Source organism: Trichechus manatus, unplaced genomic scaffold (assembly GCF_000243295.1).
Source record: "Trichechus manatus latirostris isolate Lorelei unplaced genomic scaffold, TriManLat1.0 scaffold00132, whole genome shotgun sequence".
Lineage (NCBI taxonomy): Eukaryota > Metazoa > Chordata > Mammalia > Sirenia > Trichechidae > Trichechus > Trichechus manatus.
In genome coordinates, this window is record NW_004444068.1 from 5,531,565 (window position 1) to 5,552,972 (window position 21,408).

At 37.9% G+C, this 21,408-nt stretch overlaps 1 protein-coding gene across 1 annotated transcript in view; it reads right to left on the reverse strand.

The window, feature by feature from the left end:
* Window positions 1–1,186: 1,186 nt before the first annotated feature.
* Window positions 1,187–21,408, reverse strand: part of KCNMB2 (potassium calcium-activated channel subfamily M regulatory beta subunit 2) — a 291,359-nt gene continuing 271,137 nt past the window's right edge. Inside the window, exons 3-5 of the mRNA XM_004385093.3 lie at window positions 19,452–19,622; window positions 16,464–16,659; window positions 1,187–2,963 (exon numbers count right to left, since the gene is read on the reverse strand). Of these exons, the coding sequence (XP_004385150.1) occupies window positions 2,679–2,963; window positions 16,464–16,659; window positions 19,452–19,622 (652 nt within the window). The 3' untranslated portion in view covers window positions 1,187–2,678. The remainder of the gene's footprint in view (window positions 2,964–16,463; window positions 16,660–19,451; window positions 19,623–21,408) is intronic.

Sequence of the window (21,408 nt, forward strand, 5' to 3'; positions counted from 1 at the left end):
TGTGGGGAAATCATCCTTGTTGAATAATATGGAGGCTCAGAGCTCTCCTTCCTGCAGATGTAAATAAAAACATTTTGCTCTAAAGAAGAGGCAGTTGGCATGGTGAGAATATCAGCAGGGTGGCTGAATCATGGATTAATGTGTGTAGATTTTATTTGAAAGTCAGATCCGTACTCTGAAGGTTAGAGAATGGTATTTAATTTTCCTTCCATATACCTAGTGTAGAATGTTAGTGTTAAAAGAGACCTTAGAAGTCAGCTAGCTTCATCTCATTTTACACTCAAAGAAGTCAAGAGGTTAGTTGAGAAGCCTAAAGTCACCTGGTCACCATGTCTTGAAGGGAAGTCCTTTGACTCCTAGTTTCTCTTCTTTACCACTATAATCTCTTCAAATCCTCAGCCCCCCAGTGTTATCTAAAAGACCTCAAAGCCAGGGAAATGCTTACCATAATGAGAAAGCTACAGGTTGAGTATTTTCCTAGGTCTCCACTATCTTAGTATCTGTGTAACCTTGTGGAAGTTACTTAACATCTCTGTGCCTCAGTGTTCTCATCAGTAAGGATGGGATAATAATAGTGCCCTCTCCCATAAGTTGTTATAAAGATTAAATTAGTTAACATATGTAAAGTGTTTTAAGTATTATTATTCCAAGATATTTCTCTTTTGATAATGAGTATTTTAATTGTGTATACATCTAAATTACTCTAAGGAGATGTTGCTTGATTTCAAGAAGCCACTATATTTAGCTTCTTTTCGATGCCATTGTTTTGAAGTCTCTACATTCTTACCTGAAACATCAGTTGGGGATTTTAAATTAAAAGTCCAGATAAAAATTTTAAAAAATTATCTAATAATTTCACTCACATATGTTTCACCTTTAGATCACTTGAAGGGAAGCCCAAGGAACGTTAAAAATTACAAATTTTGAGCTCAACAGTCACAAAGATTTCTCTATTATCTTCAGAATTGTGTCCTTAAGGTGGAGTAAGAATAGAGTTTTCCATCATATTTTCCAAATGTTCACAACATTGTGTGTATGTGTTTGTATACATATGTATCAAATAAAGGAACATTCTTTGCAATCTCTTAAAATATCTTTAAAGTTAATGAATCATAGGTTTATGGATTGCCATGGGCTTGTCAGCTCAGAATGCAAGAGGTATTCAAACCTTGCTGATTTAATGTGCTTTTAAAAAAATTTTTAATTACACATTTGAAGTTCGGATTACACCCTAGGGATTTATTTGCTTATGAAAAGTCGAACTATGAATTACAATATTGCAGATTAATTTCCACTTCATCAAATTAGTTTTACCATTCATTCCACAAGTATGATTTGTAAAATTTTGCAATACCTAAAAAACTTCGATACTACATTACAAAAAGGTACTTAAATATAGATGAGAAAGATAGATATTTGTCTTTTCCTTTTAGTATTGATGTTAAATAAAAGATGGATTGTTTTGTTGAAAAGAATACCTCATTTTTTCCTCCAAACAATAAGTAAATGGAAATGTGAACAAAGGATTCTTTTAAATCTGTTATTCAGTTCAAGTGTGTGTTAGGAAAAAAAAGGTCTACTCTGTTTATAAAATGTAACAACACAAAGGGAAATTGTAAATAGAAAAATAAAACATGTAGAAGAAACAAATATTCTGTGCGCATAGCTTTAAAATCCCGATAGAGTCAAAGGAGAGACTACACATTCATTTGCTTAAACATAAATTCCCAGAGAGCAATATTCCAGTATGTTAATTTGCCACGATAGATTTACCCATTTGAAAACAGTCCTCCAGCCTTGACCAGCAAGCAGGATCTTAATTTCATCATCTAACAGTTCAGTTGAAACGGAGTAAGGATTTTCACACAAATGTCTTAGTAACATAGACTTTCCTGGATTTTACTGGAGCATCCATCAACATTCAGTCAGATTATAGATAATGAAACTCCTTGTAACTGTCATCTCCTCACACGGTAGCAAGGTCTTAAATGGAAAAGGGCTCTGTTCATTTTCGGTTTATATCACAAGAAAAGATTACAGAATTGGCTAATGAAAACAGCTTATTTTTTGGAAACCAGTTAAAAAATCCAAAGTTATGAGTAAAAAATGATAAAAGAAAAGTAGCTAGCTGGATTTTCCCCCTTCTTTACAGTGATATGGTAAAAATACAAGAAAAATGCTTAACACCCTTTAGTTAGGAAATCTGGTCCCTTCACTTGCTGTAGGGTTCAGTTTAGAGTAAGGGCAGAAAAAAAATCTTTTTGGCTGCAGCTTTAGTAAATGATGAATGATGAAAAATATTGCAGAAATGTCCTCAAGAGATCTGACAACTCAGAACACAGACCTTAACACATTAATATCATCCACATTTCTCCACAAAGCTTGGCAAATGAATAACTGAGCCCTATTTTGGCTGAACGGGAGAAGGAAGTACTAGTTCCAGCATTGAAACAAGATCATGAAAACAACCAAGCAACACAAAACAGTTATTTCTTCTCCTGAATAATAAAGACATCATGTTTGCATATACAACAGCTTTTGCATTATTGCTCTACGTATAAGAATATATTAAGGAACTCATAACAGACTGCACATTACAAACTTAAGGTTCTTTGGTGAAGAATGAAAGAAAACAGTATTTGAGCTTTAAATAAAAATTATCTCATCCATTTTTGCTTTTATCTATTGATCCGTTGGATCCTTTCACAGAGCAGGGAGAGATACTGTGTGAGTTTCACCATGGCGACAATCGCCACGCCCCCAGCCATCATACACGTTGGCCAGAACAGTGAATGGAACAGCACGTTGGAACTGTAGAGTTTGGTTAGGATGACGCTCTTCTGGTTTCCTTCCGGGTCAGAATAGCAGGAGAAGTGTTGGTATTTCCTGAAGTTTTCCATGACAACATTCACCAGGGACATGGATTCTTCAAAGTTTTTTCCACACTTAGGTATATAGGAACACTGTGAAGAATGAGATAAACTGTCATCAGAAGATACTCCGTATATGTGTGTGTGTATCTGGAGTAGTGGGGCATTTAGGGCAACTTTATATCTGTGAAATAATCAAAAAGGATATTCTTTTCATATTCAAACAGGTGCCTCCAGAAACCCTGAGAAATCACATATTGATTAAAACAATTTAGGCATCTGACCAAGATGTTCCTTAATACCTGACCCATGTATTATGTAATTATTGATTAAAATCATATGACTCCCAATGGATTCTTTTCGCCATAGCTGAATATGTTGGGTTTTAATTTTATGTCCCATTGAACATATTTTCCACAAAATCAGTGTCAACCTTTCCGTCTTTTGTCTGTCTACAGCTGTCTGTGTAATATCAAAAGCTACCAGTTTTCTCAGAGAAAATAGTTTACCAGTATCTTTTTCGCACCTTGGTCACCTTGCTACTGTAGTCAAGAAAACAGCCATACCTCTGTTGAATTACTGAAAAAAAAAAAATCTTGGAAAGTGTAGGGATATTGAATAGTTGAAGAGCTGTGATGAATGGTTGATGCCCATTTAGCCTGTCACAGTAAGTCTTCCATAAGCCAAGAAAAAATAAAACAGAACCATATCAGTTTACTCTTCAACCAGCATTCATCTGAGAACTTAGCATGTCTTCTCTTTATCTTTTCACCTCTCCAGTCTTTCTTGTTACGTATTTTCTACATGTGTCTCCTCTCTTTCTTTCTATAACTTTTATCTTTTGCCTTTTCCCCACTTTGTATCTTCCTTTTTCCTCCCTGCCCTTCATCCTGCTTTATATCTTCCTCTGTTCCTTCTTCCTTATCTTCCTTCCTCCTTCTCGACTCTGACTACAGATGGAATTAGAGAACTTCTTTGTAGTTTTAATTTATTTACTTATTGGGTATATTTTGGAATAAATCTTTCCTAGTTTAAAAAGCAGTCTTTGAGGAGATCAAATGTCTAGGACATTCTTTCCTTGGTCTGTAAGTGGGAAGTGACAAAGCTGACATAACAATGAACCTAATATTTAGAAAATTTAGGGAAAAGTGACTTAAGTTGCATTTTGGGGAGATGTGAGGGTCCCTTGGTTACTTTTCCCCTGTCTCTATGAATAAGTGTCTTTCTCTGCCCATTATTATACACGCTATCAAATTAATTTGACTGATTTATCAGAATTAAACTGGCTTCTAACAGGATCACTGCTAATCCATACTGCATTTTGTGTGAAGTAAAAAACAATGCCTCCTCTTTAAAGCTCTTTTTTCTGTTGGGAAATGGTTATAAAAAACTGATTTTATTTTAAAAGCCCCACATTTTACTGCCTTTTACCAAAAATTGTGATTATAAACATTCACATCTATGACTTTTTCAATACGACTGGTCCCCCTAGGGTCATGCATCACACAATGACTCTATGCAGAGACACAGATGAGGTGGGCTGTGGATAAGGATGAGGTGCATTGATGGGAGCTTTCGGGTAGGATCCTAGAATTCCAGAACAATTCAGATCTGCAAATTTCACAGGAAGAAAAGATTTGAAAAAAATGCAATGAGTTTCGCCAACAGAATATGTTTGGATTACTCTTTTCGCTGATTTTATTAGTGAGCACAGGGTCACTTGGCTTTGCTGAGCTATAATCATTGGGTTATTTGACCATAAACAGCAGGTAGTTTCTGAGTTGGTTAAGAATGGAGGATGAGCATGCTGGCATTTCATGTCATAAACCATGCTCAATGTGATGTTCTTGTGGCAAGGTCTGGTTAACACCTTAAAATTGAATCAGCTAAGAATTTAAATGTGAGTAGAGCAGAGAGCTGGTACTAGCACAGCATTAAGGGTCTGAACATATGTTCAGGAAAGAAAATTTCTAGTGAGTTAAAACTCACTGAGACAATTGGCCTATGACTGCCATGAAGCAAGATTTGTACCACACTTTCTGCCAGATTTTTCCTTCTGGATCAAAAGGATTTAGGCCAGTATGGGGATGCCTTTATTTTTATGCTTCTTCAAATCTGCCCAGATCATGTCTTTACAATTAAAAAAATTTTTTTTAAGTAAATCATTTTTTTTTAAGTAAAGCATTAGGAAAATTACAGACAAACCACTTGTGGTTGAATTCAAACAGATCCAACTTAGATTACAAATGCATCAAGTCTCTGGATATTTTTGTGCCAAGATAGTTTATAAGAGTAGTTTCAGTGCCTAAGTATACTAAGTTATTGAAATGGTCTCAGTAAAAATGGTTGTCCATTAAAAATGGAGCTTTTTCTTTTCTTATGCTCTTATAAATTGTTAAGTATTTTTTGAAGAAACATTTGTCAGCCAAATGACAATAATTCTGTCAGTAGGTAAGATTTTTCCAAATAAAAATGAGATATAAATTACCTCTGGGACTGCCTAGCAAGATTGTAATATAGGAGCTGCTTATTAAAGTTTAAAGCCATCAGGATCTCAGTGTGTCCATTTGGACACTGGACAAAGCATGTTCCATACACAATCAGATTTGGGTCCTCAGGGCTGGCTGCACACGTAGGTGCAACAGGCTGTTGACAGTGAGAAAATCACTGCTCTTGTGTTTTACCTCTTCCTAACTTTCAACATACACAGAATGGCTCCCACTAGACTGTTACTGACCCCTGAAAATCCTACCATAAGTAAGTCATTTATTTATTTTTATTATTGCTTGATCATTCTTTTGTGATAATGAATGTATGAGGTAGTATAACTGGCCCCTGATTTGTGTTCAAGGACTTCAGATTCCTGTTACTATAGGCATGTTACTTGATTCCTCAGAATCAGTTTCTTATCTACGTAATAGGCTTAATAGAGCCTTCCTGGCAGGGTTTTTGTGAGAACTAAATGATGAATATGCAGAAAGCTTCAATAAACTTACATTAACATATTTTCCTATTGGAATATCATATTTGTCCACATGATTTTCTATAGTCCTTAACCAAATGCCACCTACTAAACTATGAAACCCATAAACCTAAAAAAACAAAACCCGTTGCCATGGAGTCAATTCCGACTCATAGCGACCGTATAGGACAGAGTAGAACTGTCCCGTAGGGTTTCTAAAGAGCGGCTGGTAAATTCAAACTGCTGACCTTTTGGTTAGCAGTCACGCTTTCAACAACTGTGCTGCCAGGGCTCCATGAAACCGATAGAAGGGCAAAATTATTAGAAATAAGATTTTCGTAAGGTTATTCCTGTTCAATGACTCTTGTCTCATGCTCCTTGCTTGTTTGTCCTAGGAGATGTGGCACTATGCTGAGTTCTACATTGTGATTCTAGGTCTCTGTTTACATGGCTCAAACTATAGCCATGGGTATGTGCCTGAGGCTGGTATGAATTTCGGGTAAAGATTTGGTTATCTTATGATTTTATCGTGTGCCTAGGAGATACTTTTATGTGATGGGTTTAGAATACATACAATGCAATCAACAAATGGAAAGTTTCCTAAGTGATCAATACTTAGTTGGCAAATTGTACTATATATTGATAAGATAAAAATCCCAGCATTTTTAAATTATTCTCTTTCTGTGGGAGATGTGGGCTAGGAAGGACTTAACTTTTAGACTCTGTGTGATGTATAAAGGGATATAATAATTTTATATACACAAGACACTTCAATACCTATCAAAATATGTTAATATTTTTACCATGGCTATTTTAATATTATAAGTTGTTCTTTGTGCTTTAACATATGACTATACGTACCTACCAAAGCTCTGAAACAGTCATTCACTGTAAGATTTAAAACTCACATCTCTCTTCTTAAGCTTAAGTTTTGTTAATAAACCTTACTGCTTTTCCAAATCTCTTAGGTTCTTGAGGGACAAAAACCCTTTTTAGTATTGAAAACTATCTCCAATGGCCTCCATGGGTGTGACTCTTTGGGAAGAGGTTCCAGCTGAAGAATTCAGGGTCCTGTCTTCTCCTGATCACCCTTTCCCTTACCCGGGCAAGAAAGATCCAGCAATTGCATCTTATCTCCAGTTCTTTGGAAAGTGATGGAAAATTTTATTTTCTTATCCTCACTTCCAGAATATTTTACATTGATATGGTTTTTAAAAACATTCTTATTATGGATAAGAGCTTTTAGAAACTGTCTGTTGAGATTTGGTTAGACATGTTTCACTAGGCATGTGTGAAGCAAAAAGTGACATGCTTCATCTTAAAAATAAAAGATGTTGGGGGAGAGGGTAGGGGGTAGGGGTAGGGGGTAGTGGGAAGTGTTCAGCTGATTGACCTCACTGGTTAGACCCTTTACCTTATGATGGTGGAAAGGAGTTATTAATTTCTCAGGATCACCTCAAGAGAAGGGTTTGACTTCATTTATTCTTTTATTTAAAAAAATGCTTTATTTTAGAGCAGGCTTAGAAGTTTAATGAAATCCAATCAATATTTATTATCTTTAATATGCCAGGGAGTGTGCTAGGTATAGGTGTCGAAAAACACAAAAAATATCAGATAGATCAATTAGAGAGAAACAAAGGAGAACGATAACAAGGGTAGGGTGATGAAATGGGACAAAAATGGGTTTAAAAAGGCTTTCAGTAAAGGCTATACCTTACACAGAGAATTGTTCTAAGAACGCTTCAGCAGCCGTGGAAACTTGGTTCACAGTGTTCATGAGGTAAAAACGAAAACAGAAATTGCTTAAGTGAAACATAAATATTCTTGGTTCCAAAGTTAGATGTGACTTTTTCTAGAGTCCTTGATTAATGAATATTCCTCAAACATTTATTAATCACGTGCCAGGCTTCCTGTTTTGTGCTAGAGAATAAGACATAATGCCTATGTTCAAAGAATGTAGAGATCACTAGCTGGTAGCTTGTGAGTTACTCATGCCCATAGATTTATTTTGAACTTTTGATTTCTTTTCAGCATTAGTGATGGATAGAGGAGTTGACAAACTAAATTGGGAGTTCATAAGGCCCTTGTCCTGGGTAATGCATACAGTTTATGCTTGACTGCTAACCTAAAGTTTGGTGGTTCAAACCCACCCAGTGGTGCCGGGGAGAAAGACCTGGCGATCTTCTTCCATAAGGATTACAGCTAAGAAAACCCTATGCAGCAGTTCTACTCTGTAACACATGGGGTTGCCATGAGCAGGAATTGACTCAACAGGGATGGATTTTTTTTTTTTTTTTTTTGTATTCTTTCCCCTTTGAGACTTTCTGCTCCTCACCATCACTTTTTAAAAAGTGAATCCAACAAAATTTAGTTTAGACTTCTTTAGTTCCCACCTCTAGCTTCTGCTTGATTTTGGCAACTACACTGTTTGAAATGTTTGGTAGTGGAAAGGAAAGCAGTATTCATACCCTGCTATGCACTGTAATTTCTTTCAGCATCGAGACACAAGTCTGATCCTCCAAAGAGAGGTTATCCTTTCTTGTTTTTCCCAGAGCTTTTACATTTATCATATCATTTTTGCTTAATTTGTAGTATAGAAGAATTGAAAAGACCTAAGAAATCCACCATGAGATAGAAGCTGTGTAGAGCCTATGTAGAGTTTAAATCATGGAGTCCCAAGATCTTTGATACTTGTGATTTGGCCCAGAGTGGGTCAGTTGACTGATCTGACCCTTTGCCTTGACTCTTTGTCGTGGTGCTCTTTCTCAGTAATTGGACAGAGTAGGCTCCCTCCCTCTGCTTTCCATCTTGATGCTCAGTGCAGGCTTCCTTCTGGCACATTCTTCCTTCAATTCTGTACACGGAGGCTGTCAGCTGTTCTAGAATTCAGTTTTGGTGAGGAGTGACTGAACTCTATCACAAAAGCATTTCAGAATCTATAGTCCATAGACAGTTTCAGCAAGTGTCTGATAAATATCCCCAAATTTAAGGTGCTAATTGCGGAGATGTCAAATATCAGGGCATATTCTTTTTTCTCTTTTATCCCTTTCAGGGTACACTTTTCTCTGCTTAATATCTACTCTGTGTAAACTGGTACTGAATATATGACCTTATATGCATCACAAATAATTCTATTCCTTGCTCATAGGTCTTTGAGGAGCACCTTGAGGAGCCCTGGTGGCACAGGGGTTAAAGTGCTTGGCCGTTAACTGAAAGCAGTTCGAACCCACTAGGTGCTTCATGGGAGGGAGAAAGATGTGGCAATCTGCTTCCATGAAGATTTGTAGCCTTGGGAGCCCTATGGGGAGATGCTATTCTGTCCTGTTAGGGTCACTATAAGTTGGAATTGACTCGACGGCAGTGGGTTTGGTTTGGTTTGGGAAGCACCTCTTGAAATGTGATGGAATGATGTGGATTCTCACCTGTTCACTAAAATATGCCATCAGAGGATAAATATTTCATAGAATTTTGATTTTCAGAATGCTTGTTTTTACTCTTCCCAGAGGATGCTTTAATGTTTTAATGTCTTTAAGAGACAGCATGATGTGGTAAAAAGACTCAGATTTTAATTTCAATCTAATTAGTTAATGTGTGACTTTGGGAAAGTTATTTCACTTTCTGAATTCAACATAATTATTGTAAAGTGAGGATAATAGCAGTATCTAACATGTGGGTTGCTGCTGTAATTAAATAAGTTAGTTCAAGTGAAGTATTTAGTACTATGCTATGGGTTGGATTGTGTCCTCCAAAAATATTTGTAGAATTTCTGGCCCTTGTACCTGTGGATATAATTCTGTTTGAAAATAGAGGTTTTCTTTTGTTATGTTAATGAGGCCATACCAGCGTAGGGTGATTCCTAAACCTAATCACTTCTGAGTTATAAAAAGACCAGAATAGACACAGAGACACACACACAGGGGGAAGGCAGATACCAAGCAACATGAAGGAATTCCAGGGGCTACTGACAAAGATGGTCCTCTCCCCAGAGCCATGTCCTGAATTTGGACTTACAGCCTTCTGAACTATAACCTATTAAATTTCTGTTCTTTAAAGCCACTCACTTGTGGTATTTTTTGTTATGGCAGCACTAAGTAACTAAGACATACTGTATGGCACATTGTAAGTTCTTAATAAAATTTGGCTATTATTATTTTTAGGAGTAGGGTTTTAGTCAGAATTAAGTGAGGTGATTTTTCTTAAATTCTTAGAACATTTTTGGACACACAATACATACAAAGTAGGTGCTCAATAGATGTTTGGTCCTTTTTATTTCCCATTTAGAGTCTCAACTTCACTTTTTAAATTTTCTTCCTCCTTTTGCTTACCCTACTAAAGCTAGGGAGAGGAACTCAATGCTTATTTGCTTTGCTTAAAATTCTGAGCTCTCTTAGCACTCAAGTTCAAAACTAAAATCTAGAGCCATGGTTTGGTCATTGTCTACAGACATTTTTAGTTGTCACAGATGGAGGGAGGTGTGTGACAGCATCTAGTGAGTAGAGGCCAGGGATGTTACTGATTACGCTACAATGCACATAACAGCTCCCCTCCCTCCCCCAGCAAAGAATTATTCTACCCCAAATGTCAGTAGTGCTGAGGTTGAGAAACTTTTGTCTAGGTATCTGTATTCTCTGGATTTAGAGAACCCAGAAGGCTTTGGAGTGGGTGACAAATTGAGGGGTGATGCTAAGAGTTTGGAGTTGTAAATAATTTGTAGAACTTATTTTCCATGAAAAAAATAGCTGTCTTTCTCATGATTACCAAGAAATGGATATAATTTCTTGTTTTGAATCAAACTGCATTTTAAATACTCTCTCAAACCAGATTGGCATGTTTTGAGAATCCCTGGTGGGTGAAAGATGTTTTAAACTCCAGAGGGAGATCAGCATTGAGGAATTCACAAGCAACAACCATAAGGAGTTAATACTCAGCCACTGGTTATGATTCCAGTGACAGCGTTGTGACCAAGGGAGGCAGGGGCCCTGGAGCCTACCTGCAACTCCCTAAGACCATTAATTAGTCAGTTGCTCCAGGAGAACATGCCAGCTTATCAGCTTAAGCAGCTTCAGTTATAATGCTGACAACAGGCTGGGCACTGACTTTAAAGAAAAAAATATATGGGAGAGTGTGAAATGTAAAAACAGTATCCGTTTGGATGCCTTTCTACAAAGACATAGACAGCTTGATTAATATCCTTTTGTTTCAGATCAAATGCTGTTAGCAGTGCCTTATGTATCCTAATAAAACTGTATCAGTTTCTTGGAAACTGTGGGTAAGCCTGTTATTTCTGGAGAGCTGAGGGGAAAGTAACTGGAGGAGGAGACTGACCTTGAGATATATACATACACATCTACATCTGTATTTATTTTTTTGGCCAGGAATATCTTGAGTATTCCTCATGTTGCATGAAATTCATGGTTTATTGATCTTCTTCTGACCTGGAAATAACTGTATTTTCAGTATCTTTACTTCTTCTTAAAGGCAGAAGATAGTTATCCAGAGGGTGAAGAACCATAGGGCCAGTAAAGTGAGCCCAGTGTTTGCTGCTAACTTTCCCCTGGGAGCATTTTCTGATTCTAGAAGGGGGCTGAGAGCCTGGGGATCTGAATGGCATTTTTTACAGCCTTGTAGAGCTAAGGGCAAGAATTATCATTAGGGACCTATTAAGTGGGTATCCTGATGAACATTGTCTTCACTTTGGGTTGGGATCCTGAAAGGCTATATTTAGGTATAATGGTGAATCTGAAGTAGATAGGCCCCCACAAGGATTGCAGTTCAGCTTTGAATATCTCAGTTCCTGAAGCTGGAATGAGATGATCCGTAAGGGCTGGTGCCTCCAGAGCCCTGGCAGAAGTAAGTGGAAATAATTTTTGGAAAAGATAACATCATCCTAGGTTAAAATTATTTCTATCAATAATTTTGCAAATATGATATCTGAAACCTAATAAAAAATAACTATGCATGATAAGACAACATGAAAACAAAAAAGAGAAGAAAAAAAGTAGACCAAGTATACAAGGACTTCAGGCATTAAACTCATCAAAATAGACTGTAAAACAAATATACTTTTATTTTTCATGTTTAAGAATTTAAAAGATAAGGATTAGAATACTGCAGAAAACTGGAAATGATAAAACAAGACCCAAGTGGATATTCTAAAACTGAAAAGTAAAATAAGAGAAAGTAAGAATGCAATGGTTGGCTTTAATAGTAGATTTTTCAGATCTGAGGGAAGAATCGCTGAATTAGAAGTCGGTAAATATTCAGAATGAAACAGAGAGAGACAAAAGGAGAGAAAATACAAAAGAGAGTATAAGAGTCATAGGGGATGCAGTGAGGATTCCAATATATGGCCAGAAGGAGAAGAGGGACAACATCAGAATGGAGACAATATTTGATAACAACTGAAACATCCTAATATTGTAAAGAACATTGAAGAACATAGTAACGAAGCCCTGAGAATATTAAACAGGCTGAATAAAATCAAATGCACATCTTGACTCGTAATAGTTAAACTGCAGAAAATTAAACAAAATAGCCTTTAGAATAGGCCAAGATTACTTTCAAAGCAGCAGCAATTAGATTGAGAGCTGATTTCTGAACAGTAACAATGATCGCCAGAAGACAAAGGAACGTTTTCAATGTACAGAAACAAAATAACTGCCAACTTAGAATTTTATACTCAGTGAATGTGTATGAAATAAAAATATTTTCAGATAAATGAAAACTGAGAATTCTTTAGATTAGACATTGCACTAAAATAAATACTAATTAAAGAGTGTTCTTCAGGCAGAAGAAACATGATCCCAGATAAAAAAATCAGAGATAAAGGAAGAAATGAAGAACAATGAGGATAAAAAAACATGGAATATATCTAAATTAATGTTTACCATATAAAACAACAGAAATAATGTCTATGTGAGTTTAAAGTATATATAGAATAAAAATGATAATATGTAATTTGGGAAGAGACTAAGTGGAGCTAAAATGTTTTAATGTCTTTGATTAGTCACGGCCACAAGTTATAATCTGTATGTTAAACACTAAAAGAATAGTAACAGAATAGATCACTCCCAGGAAAAAAGAGGGGGGAAAGCGATTATAAAAACAATTCAGGGAAGAAAACGTGATTTTAAAAAAAAAAAAGGACTGGGACAAATGGCTGCCCATATGACAAACAAATAAAACGAAACAAAGCAAAAAAAAAAATCACAAACTTGATTCCTACATAATAATGCCAGGCAGATTGTATTATGAATGCAAAAGAAAAAAACAGTAAAGCTTCTAGAAGATAATTTAGGAGAATGACTGCATGACCTCAGGGTAGGTAAAGACTTTTTAAATAGGACAACAAAAGCACTGAACAAAAAAGGAAAAGATGGACAAAATTGTGCTACACTGAAATTAGAAACTTCTTTCATTGAAAGACATCATTAAGAGAGTGAAAAGGCCACCTAATGTGAGAAGATATTTGCAACACATGTAGGCAACAGAGGTTTGTAGATATAAAGAATTCCTACAACAAATACAAATAAGAAACAACCCAATAGAAAAATGGGCAAGGGACTTGAACAGACATTGTAAAAAAGAAAATCTCCAAATGGCCAGTAAATGAAAAGACACTTGACAACAGTAGTCATCAGAACCACAGGAAATATCAACACATTAGCTAAAATTAAAATTAAATTAGAATTACAGATGATACCAAGTGTTGGCAAGGATGTGGAGCAGTAAGAATGTCTCATACCCACAAGAGTTGGTGGGAGTGTAAATTGTACAGGCATTTTGGAAAATAATTTGGCGTTATATAGTAAACTTTAAGATATGTGTACCCTTTGATCAAATTATTCCATTCCCAGGTTTATACCCAACAGAAATGTGTGTGCTAGACATGTACAAGAATATTCATAGAATATTTGAAGCCTTGGCAATAGCCCCAGACTGTAAACAACTCAAATTGTCCGTCAATAGTAGACTAAATAAAAAAAACTGGCATATTCACACAAGGGAATAGGATACAATAATGAAAATGAATAGACTACAACCAAATGGATGACTCCATCAAACAAAATGTTGTATAAAGGAAGTCAGACACAAAAGAAAATGTTCTGTATGATTAATTTATTTAATGTTTAAAAACCGGGTAAAGTAAAATACAATGTTTAAGGACACATGCTTAGGTGATAAAACTAAAAAGAAAAATAAAGTAATTGACATAATCGTCAGGTTAGTGTTATCTGTGGGAGAGGGCAGAGTCTGTAGTTATTGAAAGGTGGCATGAAGGGTATTTTCAGGGGCAGAAAATGTTTTAGTATTTTACCCTCGTGATTACGTGAGGCATCTCTTTGTGACAAATGTTTAAGCTGCACTTTCTCATTTCACGTGTGTTTCTCTACGTGTGCGATATCTCACAATTAAAAACAAAGTAATAGGACAAACAAAGCAATGACCTAGTATGATGTTAAGAGCAGATAAGATACTGGCCCTAAATATATAACTGGGTGACTTTCTATGGTAGCTTCAGTCCCTGTTTATAGCCTAAATAATACATTCACAGGGCCACAGTGATAAAATGTCACAACTAGGAAATATGTCCCACTTCCTGATGCCTGTTTGACTTTGGCCAATTTCCAGTTCCATGGAGATTTGAGAGTTTTATAGGCGTTTGTCATTACAGGTCAGCTTTGATTTAAAAATCTGACTTGAGGGAAGATCTTGAAAACCAAGTGCTTTGTGAGAGAGCTAAGCTTTACGTATTTGCAGAACAGAGTTAGGCTGGTATTGTTTGTGGCTACGACAAATGAAAGAAATCAGAATAGACATTTAGAAACAACGTTCTCTGAAATATTCATTATGTTGAATCCTCAGAGATATTTGCAAGAATTCTTTTAAGTTATTGCAATAAAATACAGGGTGTATTTCCTTTTGTGTCCATACAGAAACAAAGCCTACTCACTCCCTGTGTTCTAGTATCAAACCTCTAAGCTACTGTATTTTTCAATAAATATAAACTGTATCATTTAAATGCCGATGATTGCAATGAAAAGTTTTTACTAGCAGGATTAGAGTTCATGAATGTTGTAGCCTGGTAATAAGAGCTGATTTTCCTATTGGAGGGTGGCATCAGGTTGTCTTGGCATATAAGAGTACTCTGACCATCTATATTGGTACCATAAATCCAAGCTCAATAAATTTAAAAATTGATAATAGCAGGTTAGTTCTGCCGGTACTTTACTAGTCATCCCAGACTTTATACAGGCACATTTATGTAGAGGTTTAATACAGTACGTATTTGTTGAGCATCCACCATATGGACTTGAATATACCAAATATATATATATATATCAACAGTGGAAAATTCAAGGTGGCACAGTGGTTAAGTGCTGCTAACCAAAAGGTCAGCAGTTCGAATGCACCAGCCGCTCCTTGGTAACCCTATGGGGGAGTTCTACTCTGTCCTATAGGGTCACTATGAGTCAGAATCAACTCGACGGCAATGAGTTTTTTATGGACATAAGATACATGAAGACACACATGCACGCACACACACACACACACACACACACAGAGGCATATAAAAAGATGTGGGAAACAGAAGAAAACTCACACAGAGGTTTTTATCTAAGGTTGGAAAGCTGGAGAAGCCTTTGAGTGGCCTTTCATTCCTTTCTTTTGCTTCTAGGTGCAGCTTTCTTCTCAGCGTTCTATTGTCTGTCCCTATCTTAAAACTCTCCAAGGAAGAGCTTACATTATAGGCAGTTTTTTAACATGGGGAGGGAGATGGATGTGGAAGGCTTGAGGAACTCTATATAATCTGAATATAAATGAATTTGGGGGTAAAAGTGAAGAGACAATTTCTATTTCTGTAATGGACGCTTTAGTCTAGTGTTAGCCGCAGAATTCTCCATCCCAGTGCCAGTGACAGAAAGATTAAGTTAGAAAATCAGAGGCTCATTAGCTACTTAATTTGGAACTTATCAACCTTGCCACTTATCCACGCAGAGGGGGAGACATTGGAGCAAACCACAGTGGTAACTGCGACCACTGATTGAAGGGCTCCCCTGTGCCAGGTGCTATGCTCAGCACTTCACATACTCTAATCTTCATGATGACCTTGTAAGAAAGCTATTGCTGTGTCCTTTTTTTCAGTAAAAGGAAGCTGATGCTCAGAGAGGTTAAGCTACATTGTCAAGGTCACAGAACTAAGTGACTGTGGCCACGGAAAAGCAAAATACAGTTTTCCCCCGTGACTCTCAGGCACATGATGCACACCTGGTTTCCAGAGGGAGGTCACTGGCTTTTCACTTGTGCAACTCAGACTGAGTGTGCATTTGCTTTGAAAGACTCAGTCTATGTCTGTATAAATATGGATAGAATATTATCCTTCTCAATGGAAATAAAGGCTAAACCTGCACCATCACAAAATGGGGGAATGGTTTGTCCACAGCTTGCACAGAAAATAAACGCCTCCTGGGCAAGAATCAAATAGCTAGTTCTGTGAATGGGTGACGCAGAGCCTGCTTTCTGGTCGTATTTTCTCATTGAAATGCTGGTAAAGGGGACTTCAGAGAGAGATGAGTCAGGGCTGGGAACTCTGCATGGTGAGTGAAATGCAGTGTGTGCCAAGTTCCTACCTTCTGATTGATTTTCATCGTCTCTTCGGTGTGGTAGAGAAGGAACTTTTCCCCGGAAGAAGTCAGGTTCACGTACACCTGGAGGCAGGGGTACTGAGAGAGTTTCCAGCAGTCTGGACCACAGCTGAAGGAGCAATTAAATGTTTCTGTGATGGATGCATTCAGCAAGGTGCATTGAGACTCTTCAGTCCACACACTACAGAGAGAGTGGTGAGAGAGGAAACACAGGTCTCATGAGGCAAGGAAGGTGTAATCAGAGGGGTTCATTTGTCAGCTCCTTTCCCTGAAGAGTCTTTTCCAACTCTCTAACACAATTCATAGCTGTTTGACTCTGTGTGTAGTTTATGCCTTTTTAGAGTAGCTTTAGGCAAACTACAGTATAAACCCAGACAAACTTTGCCTGGCACCTGAGAACTTTTTCAGTGGCTTCCATTGGCTATAGTGTAATATTCTCCAATGCCTGCCTTAATTTAGATTTTTTTTTTTTTTTTTGCCTTATTGAGTTCATTGGTAAACATAAGGTAATTTTTCAAACCATGACACCTGGACTCACCCTGTATTTCTATATTGTTAGCAACTTCCTGTCGTGCCTCAGTCTTCATATCTGCAATGTTCTGCTTCCTACTCCTTATCGCTACCCCCACCCCAGCCCAGCTGGTAGGCAGAGAAGGTGTAAGGGAGAAGGGAAGATGGCAAAGGGGTGGAAGGGTTTGAGGTCCAACTTGAAAGATGGAAGGAAAGAGGTATATTTCCTCAAGATCTTTCTAGTAAGGGAGGAAAAAAAATAACTCAACCCTTTGATTATACCAAGAGCAATCACATGCTGCACACCTCTTCACTCTGATAGGTGTTTTACATACAGTACCTCCCAACAACCCTATAAAACCAAAACCAAAGCTAAACCCATTGGCATCAAGTTGATTCCAACTCATAGCCACCCTACAGGACAGAGTAGAACTGCCCCAAAGAATTTCCAAGGAGCAGTTGGTGGATTCGAACTGCTGACCTTTTGGTTAGCAGCCGAGGTCTTAGCCACTGTGCCACCAGGGATCCAACAACCCTATAAGTAGGGTATTAATTTCTTTTTTAGGTGATGGCAACGGGTATGGGAACTGAAGTTCAGAGAAATCAAGTAACATACCCAAGGACACACAGCTGGTAAGTGATGGAAATTGCTATTCCACCCAGTCCTGTATTTCTCAAAGGCCAGGTTCATTCTAGTGAGCTACGCTGCCTCCCTCTGAGCACAATGGAAAAGAAACCCTTCTACAGAGATTAATGGTTAATATCCGTGCCCTGAGACCTCTCAACTAGAAAGGTACAAAAAAATCTCCAGCTGCCCATTTGCCAGCTTTTCATTCTAAAATACTTACAATTTTATGATCAAGGGTAACTTTTGTAATTAGGAAGTAACACCAGCAACAACTGTTTTGCTTTTGGGTATAAGCTGATTACCATAGTGATTGGAAAACATGTTTTCTTTGCAGAGTAATACTGCTTCCTTCTGCTGGACATGCGTTGATGAGACCCCTCTTGCATGTGGGATGTTAGAGGGACTTGACCCCCTGTGATGTGGCAAATTGTATCCTCCTAGAACAGATGGTCAGATTTTGCTTACACTATGAGGTTCTAAGCAGATGTGAGGATCTGGAAGTGGTTTTGGAATCAGGGAACACTTAGGGCCTGAGGCATCAATGCTTTCCCTGAGAACTAGCACAGCTGAAGGCCATCAGAGAAACAGCAGAGCAGCCACAAATGGGAAAGATGATGCCTTAATTTTAGCAAATTACTGTATTTCAGCTAGATTTTGCTTCTAAAATGAAAGTATTAATTTACATGGAGAAATGAATGCCACAGAATAGTTTGATTTCCTTTCAAATTGAAGCTTCAAGTTTTCATTTGGAAAGGTCTTGTTGCTTTAAGCAACTGCACATTGTGAGACCTTCCCCCACTAGTTATACCAGCGTTAGGCTCTTGTATTCTTGCTGCGTCCACTTTACGGACAACATTTTGCTAGAGATGCTGTTGGGATTTATCATGTGGCTTTCTCAGAGGGGAACACCTTGCTATCTTACTCTTTATTTGCCTCCCTAGTTATTCGGAGCACCTGGGGCAAATATTAAATGAAAAGAGCTCTTAATCTGTTCTTTTATGTTGATGCATAGCAGTGTTTCTCAGCCTTGGTAGCACATCAGAATCACCTGGGGAACTTTAAAAGCTACTGGTGACTGTGTCCGGCCAGGTTGTAACCATTTGCCAGGTGAGTCGATTCCAACTCATGTGACCCCATGTGTGTATCACAGTAGAACTGTGCTCCATAGGGTTTTCAATGGCTGATTTTTGGAAGTAGATTGTCAGACCTTTCTTCCAAGGTGCCTCTGGGTGAGCTTGGACTTCTAACCTTTTGGTTAGCAGCCAAGTGTGTTAACCGTTTGAACCATCCTTCTAGGGTGATGGTAGGGCCTAGGCATCAATATTTTTTACGTCTTTAGGAAGTTCTAATGTGCTGTTGAGAACCACTGATGTGTAGGGTGATGGACAGGTGGATGAGGTGGAAAAGGAAGGAGGATGGAGGACGAACAGAACACATGAAATGGTAAGAATAGGGGCACTGGAGTTAGTTGATCGTGGGCTTGAATTTTAGCTCTGCCACATTCTAGAGCTTTGTGAGATTGGGAAAATAATTTAACTCTCCTGAGCCTCAGCTTTAACATTTTCATAATGAGTCTATTAATACCTTATAGAATAGTTGTAAGAATTAAAGAAATGTATGAGAAGTTCCTGTCACATAGTAGGCAGTTTATACATAGAGTTATTTTTAATCCTTACTAGTAGGTAACAATATTGAAAAAATATGGCGTTCCAGGCACTGTTCTAAATTCTTATTAGGAAAGAAGGTGAGGAAGAGGAGCTCAGGGTTGATTAAGTGATGGGGGAGGAGGCAGAAGAGGAGACAAACAATAGTGTCCAACCACCCAGTGGCGTTACCTCTGCATGTACGAGCGGAGGAGCGTGATTCCCAGCAGAAAGTACATCATGATGGAGCACACCATCATGGCCAGTCCCAGGAGAATGGCCCGGTCCTCTCCTGCTTTCAGCGCTGTGACTGTTTTCCTTTTGTCCAGGAGGTCGTGGTCTTTGATTTTTTGGTAAATATTTCTGAGGTTGAAAATAATACAGTCTTACATGAAGTTCACAGTTAATCAGCATGCCCCTAGAGAGTGGGTTAGTTCTGCCCATGACTTCCTGGGAGCAGAGAGGCCTAGAGGAGCCTTCCAAACCACAACTGGATCCTGCTGAGCCTGCATATGATCACTACCTCCAACAAACACACACAGACACACATACACTCGCCACACCTAAGAAAAACCAAGCCCTCCTTTAGTTCGGGACTCAGATCGAACCATTAAATTGTCTTTTTCCTTTTCCCAAATTCTCAAGAAAGAAAGCAATCTCCTCAACCCTCGGAAGAATGCTTTGGGCTTAGTACTTCTGCCATTTATCCCCAGCTGATCAGTATTGATCTTTTTATAAATAATTCAAATAAATAGTAACATAATTTAGGAATCTGTTAACTTAATACCTTATTTCCCCTCAGCAATAATAGAGAGAAATCATTTTGGTTAATATTTTTCTCAAGCTTAGAACTGCTTAGGGCTCTGTTGGCTTGAGATTTATAAACATGTGAAGTTGCAGAGTAGTGACTTGGGGTTCCTTTATTGTATGTGTCATCGCTTGAGTGAGTTTAGAAATATGTCCATCAAATCAAGGCCAGACTCCATAATAGTGGATAAAAAGAACATCATGATGGAGCACACAACCATGGCCAAATTGTCTCCTGAATTGAAAACTTGATTTCATTGCTTATTAGCTCTGTGATCATGGACAAGTTCCTTAGTCTTTCTGATCCTAGTTTCCTGAAAATGGAAACAATGTTTGCTTTACTACACTAGTGATTAAATGAGATGGCATCTAAGTCACCCAGGAGAATGACTGGCATGAGATAAGTGAGTAATAAGTGTTTCCAATTCTCTTTTCAAGTGTTTAAGAGCTTGGCTGCTAACCAAAAGGTCGGCAGTTTGAATTCACCACCCGCTCATTGGAAACCCTATGGGGCAGTTCTGCTCTGTCCTACAGAGTCACTATGAGTCAGAATTGACTTATGGCAATGGGTTTGGTTTTTTGGTTTATCCTCTTTTCAAAGGAGCCCTGGTAGTGCAGTGGTTTAGTCGGCAGTTCGAACCCTCCAGGAGCTCCGTGGAAGAAAGGTGTGGTAATCTGCTGCCATAAAGATTTACAGCCTTGAAAATCCAATGGAGCAGTTCTGCTCTGAATCTACTTGACAGCAGCGGGTTTTGGTATCCTTTTTTCAACATGGAATGGAGAGCTACAGCTCAATGACACGAACACCAGAACATCCTAAAATTGCTGCTATTCTCCAAAGCCATTTTCTAAATGACAGAACAGCAAGAGAATGAAAAGTGTACAAAGCCTGGGAGTGGAAAAGTGGATTTGAAACAAAATCTGAAAGGGATAGGCAGAGGAGAAATGAGAAAATGCTGACATGCTAGGTGGTTGGCATGAGGAACATGGGTAGGAAAGCAATACTCAGGAAATCCAGCAAGGCAGGTGACCGCAAAACAGAGAAGCTCAGATTGTATCTTGAGAAGGGAGGTTTGGATTGAAGGGGGTGGGACCTCCTTGGTCGTTAGGGCCTGGAACAGAGAGGAGGACAATTAGAATGCTGAAAATGTAGAAACTTAAGGTGTTTAGGCTTCAGACAAAAGCCAATATGTGAAAGAATAACTTCAGATTTCTCTTTTAAATTTTTATCACTGATCACTCTTATTGGTTGGGCAATAGCCTTAAAAGACTATTGGAATTGTCCTAGGATAATGCTACTTTACTAAGGAGAAGAAACCAGAGTAGAATACAGTGTGGAACT